Source organism: Sinocyclocheilus grahami, unplaced genomic scaffold (assembly GCF_001515645.1).
Source record: "Sinocyclocheilus grahami isolate Dianchi unplaced genomic scaffold, SAMN03320097.WGS_v1.1 scaffold151.1, whole genome shotgun sequence".
NCBI lineage: Eukaryota > Metazoa > Chordata > Actinopteri > Cypriniformes > Cyprinidae > Sinocyclocheilus > Sinocyclocheilus grahami.
The window spans coordinates 145,501-162,324 of NW_015505330.1; the positions used below are offsets into that span (position 1 = coordinate 145,501).

Sequence of the window (16,824 nt, forward strand, 5' to 3'; positions counted from 1 at the left end):
AATTGTATTTTACATATAAATACTTTCAAGACAGAATGGTGTATCTGTATATACAGCTAAATTGCTATGACTGGTCAATACAAGTGGAGATGACAGTTTGGGCTTACCTTAAAAATATTGGTTTCTTTGATGTCACACCTGTGAGGTATGATGGGCTCTATGGACGGAGGGATCAGAAGCCCCTCCAGTGAATGAAGACGGCCGTTCTTCGCTTCAACATCCAGTTCTAGAACCGACTCCCCATTGACCAGGATCTGCCCCTATATGTGAGAGAATCAGTGGTTACATAAAGTATTTAGACCTTTAAATCACAATTAAAATGTATCAATTTCAATGCATTATTTCAGTGTCTGTTTTAATCATTTTTTGTGTCTGTATGGAGGGATTTACTCTCAAGTTCACACAGGTGTCCTAGCAGAGTAACAGCAGGTGTAGTTCATCACATTAACTATGAACATTAACTAAAATTTGACCATGTGTTTAATATGTATACTTTTTGTGTTACCTTTCAATACTACTTAATTAACATTTAAATTTTTTTTTTTTTTTATTTAACAGTTAACTTGTGATGTCTGTCTAATAAAATGTTTTTTTAATAATAACTGCTTCACAATGAATCCCACATATTATCTAATGCAATGGCATTCATGTTTCTTAGGTGCCTACAATACTTTTGAGATTATTTCAGTGGCATCATTTTTTGTGTCTGTATGGAGGGATTTACTCTCAAGTTCACACAGGTGTCCTAGCAGAGTAACAGCAGGTGTAGTTCATCACATTAACTATGAACATTAACTAAAATTTGACCATGTGTTTAATATGTATACTTTTTGTGTTACCTTTCAATACTACTTAATTAACATTTAAATTTAATTTTTTTTAAATTTAACAGTTAACTTGTGATGTCTGTCTAATAAAATGTTTTTTTAATAATAACTGCTTCACAATGAATCCCACATATTATCTAATGCAATGGCATTCATGTTTCTTAGGTGCCTACAATACTTTTGATTGCCATATTTTCAATTTATCTTAACATTTGAAATATGCAAATATTTTCAATTTGAGTTGAATTAATGAATGATTGTTACTTACAGCAGTCGTTACATTAAATGTCAGGACCTGGTCAGCCAAGGTCACAGCACGAGGATTCGACACAATGAAGCTGGCACTCAGCTGTAGACAGATAAGAGAGACAGCATTTAATTCATTAATGACCTAGAAATGGATTTGAACACACATTTGCACACATTCACACACAAACCTGAGAAGTGGACACTATGTGATTGCGCATCAGTTCAAGTAGTTTTGTCTTACCCTAAATTGAGAGAAATGAAAAGAAAATGTATAGTGATGCTTATGAGACTGGATAGAACATACATACAGACAATGTAACATAAAAACATATATTTAAAAAAAAATTAAACGGATGATATTTTTGCACTGTACCTCCTCTGAGGTAAGGAAGTCTAAATAGCCAGGCTTCAGGAAGTTAAAGGCTATATTTGTTGGAGCAAAAAGTGTGTAAGGTCCTTCTTCTTCTAAAACAGTTGCCACATTGCTTTTCTGAGAGAAAAAAAATCAAACATTGTATAACATTGTTTTCAACATTGTATAACAAATGTTTCTGAATGATCATGTGATAATGGGGATCAAAAATTATATATAAAAAAATCATTAAAAAATATATTACGAAACAACTGTTTTCAACATTGTATAACAAATGTTTCTGAATGATCATGTGATAATGAAGACTGGAGTAATGGCTGCTGAAAATTCAACTTTTCCATCACTGAAATAAATTACATTTCAAATATATATTAAAAATGTTACTGTATTTTTAATCAGTTAAATGCAGCCTTGGTGAGCACAAGAGACTTCTTTTAAAAACATATAAAATCTTACCAATCCCAAAATTTTGAATGGGTTTGTATATTTCCACAAAAGGTAATTTAATTTTATAAGTAACATCTAATAACTCACATTCATAATTGATTTGAATAAACTGATTAAAGTATTTGAAACAAAAGGATGACCTTGGATATGTTTTATATGGTCAGAAAAAATTACCTATTAAACAAAAATAGTCTCTTAAAATCAGCTCTACACTGTATAAAAATAAAATGAAAATGTGCTGGTAATTTTCTACCAGGACAATATCCAATTAATTTTACAGACATTTCTGTTAAGTTAACCTTAAAACAACTCTAAATAATGCAATGAAGTGCAAAATTCTAAATGCAGGTAAAACTTCAGATTCCTTCATATTAATACAGTACATCATGGCCTATTTTTATGAATTATTATTATTTTTTACAGTGTAGCAAATATTTGATAATAAAAAAGGTCATTTCTAGCACAGGTGAAATGTTTTAAAGTACACTAAGGGATTAATAGAGTTTAAATCTCTGTTACCTCAAGCAGAGATTTAAACTGAGAGAATTTTCCATTTCCCGAGAGAATCTGCAACAGGTTTTCCTTTAAACAAAGTAAGAGACAAATAAACATTGTTGGTCCTCCTAACAATCAAAAACAACATTAAGTAAGTGTATGGCGTTCATGTAACACAAATCCTTTATCTTCACAAACCTCTTTCTCGCTTATTACAGTGGAAGGAACTGCATCCATCAGCTTATCTACCAAATGGATGATTCCATTTGAGGCAAAGATATCCGTCTCCACAAGTGTTCCTTTCTTACGGCTTCCATGAAGACGGATTTTTATCTGGTCTGCCTTGAAAATAGAAGTTTACCAATTTTAGAAACAGTCTTATGTATTCTCTGTCATCTTAACACACACAATGAAACATAAACAGATCTGAGCAGGAAAGAGTTAAGGAAAGAAACAGGATGTGATGATTCCGCTCTTGTATCCTGCATTTGCACATCCTTGAAAACAATCTATTCAATATATACACACACACACACACACACACACACACACACAACCTGCATTCAATCACCTACATCTGTCAATGATTCGGCAGCCATGCCGGTCAGAGTGTAGTAAAGGATTCCCTTCTTCAGCGAGTCAGAGTTCACCTCTCCCGCAACCATGTGCAGCTTAGCAAGATAGCGAGCGCTCATCTCGTTAGCCAGCAGGGTTTTCACCTGGAACAAAAGCATGCTTAGTATTTGTTTGAATGTATCCACCATATTTTGCAACATGCAACTAAGCTGTTTTCTGTCAATGTGCGAGACTTCCGTTTATTAGCTGCTATAGGTATAATAATAACTAAAAGAATAGATTAGACCAATACAATACAGATTTCTTTGCTGGTCTGAGATGATTTACTTTGTTTATTGCTGGTTTGGTGCTGGTCTAGTTGTTGCATCTGTATAGCCACAGAAGACTTTACAATGCTATCATTATTAATTTTTTTATTTGTTCTTATTTTATTACTGACTGCTTACTTGTCATTTTTTATTCAATTCAAAGTTTGAAATCAAGCTATCTCGTGCTACTGCACCAAAATTACCCCACTGTAAAAAAAAAACACTGAGTGAGCAAAAATTAGTGAGATAGCTAGTTATAATGGTAATTAAATCATGTTTACATATGTATAAAAGCCTACATTAAAATCTGTCATATAAATTGGTCTCTTCATTAGAAACTAGCCTACTGATTGCCACCATTGATGGACACATTTTTTTAAATAATATTAAAAATATCTGTATGACAATATTCTGCTGTTCTTCCCTGTTGTACCGAATATCTATACTTTTCAAATTATCATATCGAAGATAGAAATTTAAATATTGTGACAAAATTAATCTTGTAGGGTGCCACAAGTTTGTTCAAATTTTCAAAGGGTGCCACGACTGAAAAAAGGTTGGGAAACACTGGTCTGACTCACAGATGTGCCCTTAAAAGCCTTGTTCACTGGTACAAACACGGTAAACGGTCCAAGGGAGGTCAAGGGCCATGACATGACTTTATCTGAAACAGCAGAAATAAAATTAGCACAACACTGTATGTGTCTATTTTATTTATTATTAGGAACTAATGTCGACACCTAAATGAAACACATCTGTAAAAGGCTTGAGCTATGAAAAAGCGATGTCTGAACAATAAAACAATAAAAAAGATTCCAGCCCAGGGCGTCACTTACTGAACAGTGTGATGGCACTGGAGAGTTGACCCGTCCACGCTCCTCCTGGCTTCGAATTCAAGTCCTGCAGCTGCTGAATTACGTTCCCAAAGCATATTTTTCCATTTCCAAGGTAACCTTCACGGCACTTACAGCTAAAATGTTTGAAATTGAAGGCATAGTTTTGAAAAAACATGGATGTGGAAAAACATCCATTCAAAATCAACCAAACAATTAAGAATTTGTCACCTACTCGACTGTTCCTGGTTCCACTGTGGCACAGGTGGCATATTTATGGCAGGAGTCTGGTTTGCACACATCTTTTACACCGCAACCCTTCCCTTCAACAAACTTCTCAAATCCCTCCAAACACTCACAGTGAGACTGTGGAAAACAGCAGGATTGTGAAGATGGCAAACCGTAATCAAAGCAAATGGGTGCATTCAAGCTGCTCAGAAAAGAGCAAAAGAGTGTTTACAAACACACCTTTCCAGGGCCATCATACACACAGTGTGTAGAGCCAGATGTGCAGCTGCCCAGGTTTGTCTGGCACGGGTCGATGGGCATGCAGACACGGCCGTCGCCACTGTAGCCTTCTGTACATGTGCAGACATGCTGGTTCGGTCCCGTATGCGCACACACTGCGTTTGCATGGCACACGCCTCTCAAGCAGGGGTTAATTGCTGCATAAACAATGTGACAAAGACAGAATAACCATGTTTTGACCCACAAAACATAAAGAGTTTTGTTGCTTTTAGTGGTCTGTTAACTTTAAAAATAAACTTCAGTGTGTGTGTGTATATATATATATATACAGGTATATAGGGATGTAACGATTCACACAACTCACGATTTGATTCGATTCATGATTTTGATTTCACGATTTGATTCGATTCATGACTTTTTTTTTTAACAAAATGAGATTTAAGACAAATTATAAATTAAATGTGTCCTTTTATTATTACTTGGACAAAATGCTGCACATTTCTTTGTGAAATTGAAATACAACACTATAATATTATACTAATATAGCACTTGCATATTATTGCTCTTTTGTTGGATTTGATTGCTTCTATTGTCCTCATTTGTAAGTCGCTTTGGATAAAAGCGTCTGCTAAAATGACAAAATTTAAATATAATGTAAATGTAAATATCAAAACTAAATTGAAATTTTAAAACAAGCCCCAAATCAAATAAATAAGTAACACAAATAAAATAAATCTCTTCATATAAACAAAACAAGGCTTTGTCTGTGCTCTTTCCATTTAAAATGAGAGGCAACCACTGCATTTTAATCATGATCCAAAAAAGATGCTGCATACGTGCAACATGAGCAGTTTTTAATCTAAATTAGATTGTATAATTTCGAAATTTGAAGCAAAAACATAATAGTTTGACTTCAGTTTTGTGAAACTATACATAAAAAATATCTGCATGAAACAGAAACAGCAGACGAGCTGAATGAAAGAGAAATTCACTCTCTGTCAGTAGGTGGCGCTTAAAGCATTTCCTTGGGTTCCGCCGTAAACAAAGCAGTGCTGTGCTTATGAACTTTAATATGCATTATACAGAGGCAAGAGGAAAAGAGAAAATACCATCTAAACTTTTCTAAAGACAGCAAGTTCCCCTCAGACATGCATTCATATAAACTACCCCTAATTGAATCGCGATTTGTTTAGCATCTCAACTGATTTGAATCGTCACATATTTAAATCGATTTTCAACCGGCTCGCGGTTAATCGTTTCATCCCTATACATATAAAGAAATTGTTGAATAAAGTAATTATTTTTGTTTTCTCTGTGCACAAAAAGTATTCTCGTAGCCTCATAAAATTAAGGTTGAACCACTGATGTCACATGGACTATTTTAACAATGTCTTTACTACCTTTCTGGGCCTTAAACGTGGTAGTTGCGTTGCTGTCTATGCAGGGTCAGAAAGTTCTCGGATTTCATCAAAACTATCTTAATTTGTGTTGTGAAGAACGAAGTTCTTACATGTTTGAAACGACATGAGGGTGATTAATTAATGATAGAATTTGCATTTTTGGGTGAACTAATTCTTTAATGAGTCTTTTCCGCCATTAGCAGTGTAAGTGCAATACTCACATGTACACTGGGTTCCATCACCTTGATAACCAGGTTTGCACCTGCAAAGAAGCTGCCCAATGGACATGTCCTCAATACAACGAGAATTCGGTCCACATCGCAAAGCAGCACATGCTGGGAGTTCTGAAAAGAAAAAATACACTCACTCATATGCTTCTACAATGTCACATGTATCATACACACACAGAAATACTCCAAGGTCTTACCTCGATCGCAGTCTATGCCAGTGTACCCAGAAAGACATGTACACTGCCCTGTGCCCTTCACACCACTGTCACATATGCCATTCTTGCAACTACACACTGAATAGCACAAGCAGAAGTTAGAGCACAGTACCAACACCAACAAAACCCAAATCAATCAATCCTGTTGTTCAGAATGAAAGGAGACTCTTACCGTTACTGCATGTGGGTCCATATAAGTTCGCTTTACAATCCTCGCAAGCTGTTCCGATGAAACCTGGCTGCAAAAAAAGTCAAAAAAGTCACATCAGATGCTCAATACGAGTGTGTTTGATTCAGACAGAAGAAAAGAAGGAAAATAAACTTACTGCACATATGCAAGTCCCATTGCCTGTTATACCATCAGAGCAGACTCCATTATTGCTGCAGGGAGTGGCTGCTGATTCTGGACACTCTATTGACAGAATAAAGGATTCCTTTCATTAGATATCATGACACTGAAAGTGAAGAAACCTTTTCAAATTTTTTGGTTCAATCAGATAAAATGGCCAACTTGGAGATATTAGTCGCACATTGGACATTCAAACAGTAGAGAATGGAGCTAGCACTACCAAGGTCATGGGTTTGCATGAATTGCATTAACTTAACCCTCATGTTGAGATCTGGTCATTTTTTGTTATTTTTAAGGAATTTTCCCCACCTTGTTAGACTTATGGTGTTCCCAGTCAAAAATGACCAGCCTACAAAATTTGCTTGTAAATCTCTCATTTTACTATATTTTTACCAAATAATGGATTCAATCTTTTCATCGATTTGTATTATTTCAGTTAGCACAGGTTTTGTTTTCTTTTTGGAACTGACTGGTCGTAGGCCTCTCTGATCTGAGCTTATGCACATTGCCAAAATTAAACACAAATAATGCTTTATTTTGACTCAAAAACTGAAGTGCATAAAATCAGATTACTGAGGTCTACAACCAATCATTTAAAAAAAGAAATACAAAGCTTGTGCTAATTGAAAGAAAACAAGTTGACAAGAAGATTGAATCCATATTGAAAGATTCAAAAGCTATTTTTAAAAGGCAAAATTAGGTAACAGGATTTTTTAGCACAGGACAAGTGTATACAACCAGTACCTTGAATGTAATAGATTTATTTTGGATAAATGCACCTACATGCATAAAATATAAATGTAAAACATAAAACATTTAATTAGTTTTAAATTTTGCTAAGGCAAGGTCAGCAAGAGGTCAGGAAGACTGATATGAGGGCAGATGATTTGACTGTTCTCTGTTCAGTTTGAGTGAGACCGATCTGAGATCATTGTGTTTTCTAAGACTGATCTGGGGTCAGTGGGTTTGGGGTGGTAGGGTCTCTGCGAGAGGATATGAGTAAGCAGAGTTTATCTGTTCTTCAAACAGCCCCTCATCTGTTCCACTGACCCTCACTCATCCTTTCCTTTCCGCCACTGTTGCCCTGGACACTTAGTCCGTACAAAATTCCTTCATCGAGATCAGATCCTTCCGGGCAACTCATACACACACACACACACACATCAGCCACAGACGTGACACGGCAAATAAAAACCACGCTTGCAGTCAGAATATGCAGACAGTTAGTCATGAGCAGGCCCACATTCTGCACGTTCTTCACATTTCCTACATTTACTGAAAAGGAAAAGTTTGGGAAAATAAGTACTACTAATCTTTACAAAGTTCAAAACAGTGACTATAAATCCACCAAAATGTTCTGACAAGAAAAATGCTACATGTTGCTCTCTGCAATTCAGATTTCTGGACAATCTAGTTCAGAATTTGTCAAATAAGGAAAAAAAGCATTTCCTCCCATAATGCTTCACTAAGCTTCCATAATGCTGACCCATCTCATAAACACAAAGGTCAAATCATTTAACTCTTGAGGAACAATGCAGGAAGTTCTGCTGATGAGAGACCAAAGAAACCAAGACAACACACGGTAACTTAAGTGCTTGACTCAGCGAACTCAAAGTGCGATCTGTTTGAGTGCTGACAGACAGAGGAAATACTGGAAATGAGACCTCCACAGTGTGTTGGTCAGCAAATTCCAGTGGTACGGAGGCACAGACCTGCCATATCCCTCACTGAGGGAAGGAAGTACACAAATCCCTTGTTCCCCAGCGGCTCAAAATGTCCTCTCATAGTGTGTGACAAGACACACAATAACATGTCAGCTTATATGTACTGGATGTACAGCTCCGTCAGGAGAAACAACTGTGAGAAACAACACCATCATGGTGTCATTATCACATAAAATGTTAAAAATGGAAACAGAAAGGATAAAGTGTGCCTTCCAAATATTGACAACCGTGGAAGGTCACATTCATGCATATTGGATTTATATCCCTAGCCAAAAAGAATGTTAATGGAATTCCTATCATAATTTGAAAGTGATCCAAAAGGATCTTATTGGAATCAAATAAGAATTCTAATAAGAGTCACATAAGATCCTGCCGGATAAACTAAAATTCCTTCTCCCTAGTTTATTTCTTCTGGAAGTTCAATTTATCCGGATCATATTTTATTTTTAGAGAATGCTCCCTTTAGTTGTTTATATTATCTCATTACGATCTCTTAGGACTGGTTATGACAGAATTATGAGAAACCTTCATAAAAATGTATATGAATTATGATAGAAATTCTGTTATAGCATCTATTTGGACTAGGAATTATAGCAATAAAGTTATGTTTTTCAACTTCTTTTCCCAGGAGGAGCCTTGCTTCCCTTGTTTGTGTTTCAGTCTTGTTAGTGGTCACATCAGGATAGTTCCTCTCCGACTCTTCCGATCAAAATACTCCCTCAGTGTACCTTCCCTCACAGAATGACGGAAATACCAACTGCCATTTAAAATGTGTAAAAATCGGATAAGAACACAACAACCACTTTTAGGTCATAGGTCTTCTATGGAACAGATTTAAACACAATTCTACATAAACAACCACTGAATTCTTCTTCATTGGCCTCAAACTCACCAATGCAGTCATTGCCCCAGTAACCTGGACAGCACTTGGGCTCCACCGTCCTTTTGTAACACCCGAACGAACAGCCGTTGACAGACAAAGCCATTGTGATGTGATACCTAAACACATATAGAGAGATTACTGTATCATTTTTGCCTCTGTATTTTGTTTATGCACAAAGGAAACACCTCATCTTGTCACAAAAGCTGTTAATGACCTGTTAAAAGTGGGCTTTATCAGATGTAATAGCTTTAGATGTATAGAAATCTATCTATCTATCTATCTATATATATATCTATCGATCATCTATCTATTCTACACATTATACTAAATATAATGTGTAGTAATAGATGTATGAGCTTTTAAACAAATGGTTGCTGTTCTTGATCCCCGATAATAGCAAAACCTTACCAGCACACATAAACACATACCTGCAGTCCCTTGAACTTTTCTCTGGCTCCCTCTTGGTGTAGTCATCAGGACATTTTACTAAAGACGTCAAGGAGCAGGAATGACACTTTGATTTAGTCACCACCTGGATGTTCTTGTCACAGCGGTTCTGGCCACAGACATCAACACAATCACATACAAACACACACATACAGTACACACAACATATTAATTCTCACAACAAAAAACAAACAAAAAGACTGTTGAGTGCAATGTTCTCTTTCATATGGCATTTTCACAAAACTAATAAAGTTGGAAAACATGCTGGATCTTAACACCTGTCACTGATTTTCCAAGGAGATTGACCTGATTCGTTCATGACTTTGCAGCTGGCCAATACCATTCTCAGGATTATTTTACCCAGCATTCCACAGTGCATGTCAAACGATACTTAAGAATTGCTTACATAATATGTCTTAAAGTGCTACATTTTCTACATTTTTCAACTGCAACCACAGAAATGTAAACATTCTCCAACTAATTATAGAGAAAGTATCCCTGGAAACAGATATGAACAGTAATATCAAAGAGAACCGCATGTTTATGTTGTTCTATAGATTGTAGACTGACAAAGAATGTAAACAGGAAACGGAAGTAGAGTGAGCTTTGATTTGAAAGATTTCAACTGATTAACCTTGGAAAGCATATGCGTCAGTATAAGTAAACCAAAACAAACTGCTTTCTCTATTAATTCTACTTTACTAATTTGTTAAAACATGTTTTATCTTGCAGTATGGCTGTTAAAAGGAATATAATGTCACTTTTGAACACCCATATTACACACATGTTGCATGAGTATATGTGTGAATCTCACCTGTGATGCTGCACAAGCCATCCAGAATATGTCAGTCCCCAGCAGTAGGATCAGACCTCCGCAGATTGAGTTTAAGATGAGCTTCATGGTAATTATACTTTCTCTTTCTCTCTCTCACTCTGTCTTTCTGGCTCTCTGAGGTCCTTCACCAGACTGCGGCCACACAAGTTGGCCTTCTGCCTTTTCAACAGTTCCTCCCTCTCTCTTTCCTGTATCACAAAATCACGAGTCAGGGGGCGACACCTTCCCCTAAAATTTCAGGCAAATGCCTAAATCCCTTTCATACTACACATAAAATCATCGCTCTTTCATTAATCATACCAGAGAAACCATTAAATAGAGAAAAAAATATGCTTGGTGTTGTGTTGAGGCCCAAGAGCACTGATAGATAGGTAGATAGATAGATAGATAGATAGATAGACAGACAGACAGACAGACAGACAGACAGACAGACAGACAGAAAGATAGACAGATAGACAGATAGACAGATAGATAGATAGATAGATAGATAGATAGATCAAGATATATTTCTGTAACAGAGTTTTTTTTGCTGACATTTTTAAGACAAAAATGCTGATTAAGAAAATTATTTTGCAGCTTGGCAATGAGATCATTATAGAAGCTTGTTTCCACTAATTAAAAACAATTAAATAAAAAAGATAATTCCATGGAAGCTTGTTTCTGCCACGAGATTTGAATTTAAAAAAAACATTTATCTCAAAATTTTGACTTTGTTCTCACAATTATGAGTTTTTATATCACAATTAAGCTAATTATATCTAACTTTTTTCTAAGAATTGTGAGTTTATATCTCATGATTTTAACTTTTTTCAAAGAATTCTGAGTTTACATCACACTTTTTTTGACACAGAATAAAAATAAAAATGGTAATTGCAACTTTTTATCTCACAATTATGACTTTTTCTCACAATTGTGATTGTCTCACAATTCTGACTCGTGATTCGATATCTCGTAATTCTTATATCTTGTATTTCAGACTTTTTTTCCTCAAAATGTCAGAATTGTGAGATATAAAGTTGTAAGTATACTTTTTTGTTAATCTTGTGGCATAAACAAACTATCATTGATCTTGGTGCCATCAAGTAGAGATGGAGAAAATTTTCTTTGACGCAACACATTTACGATTATGAAGGCCAATCAACAACTATTTTGCTGAATAGTTGGTGACAAATGCAACTAGAAAGCTGGGAAAAAGCTGGTCAATTTCCAGGAGCAATGAAACGGTTGTGTGTATGTGTACTGAATAAATAGAGCTGAAAGCAGAAGAATCACAGGATGTCCTCACTCATAAATAAGCCAAGTGGTCAGGTGAAGATACCCTGTCACACACACACTTCCTTTATGTCTTGCTGCATCATGACTTTCCTTTCATACTTCCAGAACTTTCATACTAAGGAATTCCTTGTAGACCACATGCATGTGTGTATATATATTTGGCTATGAGGTGGTTAGTGTTTTATAATCATGAAAGTGCACATACAGTGCTGTGTTTTAACACTTATGCATGTGTTGCTTGTTGTTTTTCCTAACTGCTCAGACAAACAAATTAAAAACTGCATGACCACCCACTCAATTGTCGTTTCTACATGCCAAAAGTTATTTAAAATGGTTCTCTGAAATCTGCTCTGAATGGACTCCCAACCAGCTGTAAAAAATCAAACACGTTTTTATCCCATTTAAACTGTAATTGACACCCCAACCACAAGAACACAATGTACTATACAATATGCTAACAATGAACGTATTTGGTTCTACTCACCACAAGAATTATTTGACCGAGTTAGTTTATTTCTGTTCAGAAGGGACTTGTTTCAGATTTGTTTCCTGAAATTGACATTTATACATGAATTGGGGTTTTGAAAGAGATGTTTTAGGACACTACACTTTTTCATGTACATATGCATTTCACTCATTACACTCTCGACTGCTTTGCGATACTTAAACTGACCTTAACCTGACTTGCAGAGGAAAGTTGTGTAGTTGCAGGCTACACTTTTATCTTAGTTGTACAAAAACGGGAACATTCTGATCTCAATTTTTTGTTGTTTCCACATTCGCTTTGTGTGAATGATCTGCTGGTAATCAATCATTTACGTGTTAAAATGAACACATATTTGAACCTCAAGCTGTTCAATATGAAACAGTATGCGTGAAATGGCAGTTTGATCATGTTAAGGTGGCAATTTTAAACAATTTTTATATTTTTAAGGCACAGACTGTCTATTTACCCATTCACATCAATCCTATCTTTTTAGTTTATGGTGGCATTATGTAATGCTGTACTCCACTGTGCTAGAGTAAATGAATACATGCAAAAACTTAAATTAAGTCAATCTAAATTATCCATATGAATAATTATATTCATTTTGTAGGTGTGACTACAGTAAGTATAACTTACACAAAACATACCTGAGTGACAGCACATATTAAATAGCAATATAATGAGTGATTTGAAGCATCTCTTCTTGGATAACCATTCTAAATTTACTGCACAGAAAAAAAAAATACATGAACGAACAGAATGTATATCAGAGATAGATCTACATTATGTTGAAAGATGCACTACAGCTTACTAAAATGTATTGCACGTCAATAAAATGTGTGAACATTGTGTCATGCGGTGTTACATGCACCTCAGCAGTCATTCCATATATATTTAGTTTTCTAGAGATAAAAGCCATTTTCTCAAATTATGACCTCGACCATCTAAATGACAAAGCAGTGCAAACACACTGTATCGCTAGAAAGCAGAAAATTTTATTCAGTGCACATTCTACACAAAACTCAAAATGGAGCACAATATATATAGCTACAAAACGGCCTTTTACTTACTAAAAATAATATGAACTATAAATCAAGGGGTGAAAGGACTTGTATGCAGAGTTTTTCTGCAGAGTTTTGATTATTATAATAATTCAGAGGCCTTGATACAATAAGTTTTATAGAATTAAGTTTTCCTGTGGCACCAGGGTGTGAAACCCTTTTTGAGTTTAACGAAACCTTAATTTTCTAAGCATTTTAGTACTAAAATAATGATTAAATGTCAATGTCTTGAATCAGTCTTCCTCTTGTAGTCCTCTCTGGCTTATAGACTTTGTAACTCCACCAGAGGGAGGCACATACCATCATGTCACTGATGGATGGATTCACTCTGTTCATATTCCTCACATATGTATTCAAGACCAAATAAGTCAGTCAAGTTTTTATATGAACAGAACGACTGGCAACTGCATGATGAATTGCTTAAAAAAAACATTTCATCGCTCTATGGTGAGATATAGTAAGAAAGAAACAAAGAAAATATACAGGATGAATTAAGGCTGAGTGAGCGCTAAGACGTGTGTAGAATCTTAACATTGACTCTGCAGCAGTTGTTGTGGGAATTGTCGACATTTAAGCAAGTTATTGGCAGGAAAACAGTGCCACCAATCCAAAACCCCTCAGGCCTTAACCAGCACAACCAGACACAGCCACGAGCCCCTACAGACTTCTGGGAAGGCGACAGACAGACAGACAGACAGACAGACAGACAGACAGATAGAAAGATAGACAGATAGACAGATAGACAGATAGACAGATAGACAGATAGATAGATAGATAGATAGATAGATAGATCAAGATATATTTCTGTAACAGAGTTTTTTTTGCTGACATTTTTAAGACAAAAATGCTGATTAAGAAAATTATTTTGCAGCTTGGCAATGAGATCATTATAGAAGCTTGTTTCCACTAATTAAAAACAATTAAATAAAAAAGATAATTCCATGGAAGCTTGTTTCTGCCACGAGATTTGAATTAAAAAAAAACATTTATCTCAAAATTTTGACTTTGTTCTCACAATTATGAGTTTTTATATCACAATTAAGCTAATTATATCTAACTTTTTTCTAAGAATTGTGAGTTTATATCTCATGATTTTAACTTTTTTCAAAGAATTCTGAGTTTACATCACACTTTTTTTGACACAGAATAAAAATAAAAATGGTAATTGCAACTTTTTATCTCACAATTATGACTTTTTCTCACAATTGTGATTGTCTCACAATTCTGACTCGTGATTCGATATCTCGTAATTCTTATATCTTGTATTTCAGACTTTTTTTCCTCAAAATGTCAGAATTGTGAGATATAAAGTTGTAAGTATACTTTTTTGTTAATCTTGTGGCATAAACAAACTATCATTGATCTTGGTGCCATCAAGTAGAGATGGAGAAAATTTTCTTTGACGCAACACATTTACGATTATGAAGGCCAATCAACAACTATTTTGCTGAATAGTTGGTGACAAATGCAACTAGAAAGCTGGGAAAAAGCTGGTCAATTTCCAGGAGCAATGAAACGGTTGTGTGTATGTGTACTGAATAAATAGAGCTGAAAGCAGAAGAATCACAGGATGTCCTCACTCATAAATAAGCCAAGTGGTCAGGTGAAGATACCCTGTCACACACACACTTCCTTTATGTCTTGCTGCATCATGACTTTCCTTTCATACTTCCAGAACTTTCATACTAAGGAATTCCTTGTAGACCACATGCATGTGTGTATATATATTTGGCTATGAGGTGGTTAGTGTTTTATAATCATGAAAGTGCACATACAGTGCTGTGTTTTAACACTTATGCATGTGTTGCTTGTTGTTTTTCCTAACTGCTCAGACAAACAAATTAAAAACTGCATGACCACCCACTCAATTGTCGTTTCTACATGCCAAAAGTTATTTAAAATGGTTCTCTGAAATCTGCTCTGAATGGACTCCCAACCAGCTGTAAAAAATCAAACACGTTTTTATCCCATTTAAACTGTAATTGACACCCCAACCACAAGAACACAATGTACTATACAATATGCTAACAATGAACGTATTTGGTTCTACTCACCACAAGAATTATTTGACCGAGTTAGTTTATTTCTGTTCAGAAGGGACTTGTTTCAGATTTGTTTCCTGAAATTGACATTTATACATGAATTGGGGTTTTGAAAGAGATGTTTTAGGACACTACACTTTTTCATGTACATATGCATTTCACTCATTACACTCTCGACTGCTTTGCGATACTTAAACTGACCTTAACCTGACTTGCAGAGGAAAGTTGTGTAGTTGCAGGCTACACTTTTATCTTAGTTGTACAAAAACGGGAACATTCTGATCTCAATTTTTTGTTGTTTCCACATTCGCTTTGTGTGAATGATCTGCTGGTAATCAATCATTTACGTGTTAAAATGAACACATATTTGAACCTCAAGCTGTTCAATATGAAACAGTATGCGTGAAATGGCAGTTTGATCATGTTAAGGTGGCAATTTTAAACAATTTTTATATTTTTAAGGCACAGACTGTCTATTTACCCATTCACATCAATCCTATCTTTTTAGTTTATGGTGGCATTATGTAATGCTGTACTCCACTGTGCTAGAGTAAATGAATACATGCAAAAACTTAAATTAAGTCAATCTAAATTATCCATATGAATAATTATATTCATTTTGTAGGTGTGACTACAGTAAGTATAACTTACACAAAACATACCTGAGTGACAGCACATATTAAATAGCAATATAATGAGTGATTTGAAGCATCTCTTCTTGGATAACCATTCTAAATTTACTGCACAGAAAAAAAAAATACATGAACGAACAGAATGTATATCAGAGATAGATCTACATTATGTTGAAAGATGCACTACAGCTTACTAAAATGTATTGCACGTCAATAAAATGTGTGAACATTGTGTCATGCGGTGTTACATGCACCTCAGCAGTCATTCCATATATATTTAGTTTTCTAGAGATAAAAGCCATTTTCTCAAATTATGACCTCGACCATCTAAATGACAAAGCAGTGCAAACACACTGTATCGCTAGAAAGCAGAAAATTTTATTCAGTGCACATTCTACACAAAACTCAAAATGGAGCACAATATATATAGCTACAAAACGGCCTTTTACTTACTAAAAATAATATGAACTATAAATCAAGGGGTGAAAGGACTTGTATGCAGAGTTTTTCTGCAGAGTTTTGATTATTATAATAATTCAGAGGCCTTGATACAATAAGTTTTATAGAATTAAGTTTTCCTGTGGCACCAGGGTGTGAAACCCTTTTTGAGTTTAACGAAACCTTAATTTTCTAAGCATTTTAGTACTAAAATAATGATTAAATGTCAA

At 35.2% G+C, this 16,824-nt stretch overlaps 1 protein-coding gene across 1 annotated transcript in view; it reads right to left on the minus strand.

Annotated features, from left to right (window-relative positions):
• The window catches only part of LOC107592196 (stabilin-2-like), a 34,866-nt gene extending 24,141 nt beyond the window's left edge, over window positions 1-10,725 (minus strand). Inside the window, exons 1-18 of the mRNA XM_016281602.1 lie at window positions 10,639-10,725; window positions 9,806-9,933; window positions 9,387-9,493; window positions 6,748-6,833; window positions 6,594-6,660; window positions 6,404-6,499; window positions 6,198-6,320; window positions 4,577-4,773; window positions 4,344-4,474; window positions 4,112-4,245; window positions 3,857-3,939; window positions 2,967-3,110; window positions 2,590-2,733; window positions 2,416-2,478; window positions 1,450-1,566; window positions 1,265-1,318; window positions 1,096-1,176; window positions 108-260 (exon numbers count right to left, since the gene is read on the minus strand). Coding sequence (XP_016137088.1) covers window positions 108-260; window positions 1,096-1,176; window positions 1,265-1,318; window positions 1,450-1,566; window positions 2,416-2,478; window positions 2,590-2,733; window positions 2,967-3,110; window positions 3,857-3,939; window positions 4,112-4,245; window positions 4,344-4,474; window positions 4,577-4,773; window positions 6,198-6,320; window positions 6,404-6,499; window positions 6,594-6,660; window positions 6,748-6,833; window positions 9,387-9,493; window positions 9,806-9,933; window positions 10,639-10,725 — 1,995 coding nt within the window. The remainder of the gene's footprint in view (window positions 1-107; window positions 261-1,095; window positions 1,177-1,264; window positions 1,319-1,449; window positions 1,567-2,415; window positions 2,479-2,589; window positions 2,734-2,966; window positions 3,111-3,856; window positions 3,940-4,111; window positions 4,246-4,343; window positions 4,475-4,576; window positions 4,774-6,197; window positions 6,321-6,403; window positions 6,500-6,593; window positions 6,661-6,747; window positions 6,834-9,386; window positions 9,494-9,805; window positions 9,934-10,638) is intronic.
• Between the last annotated feature and the right edge of the window lie 6,099 nt (window positions 10,726-16,824).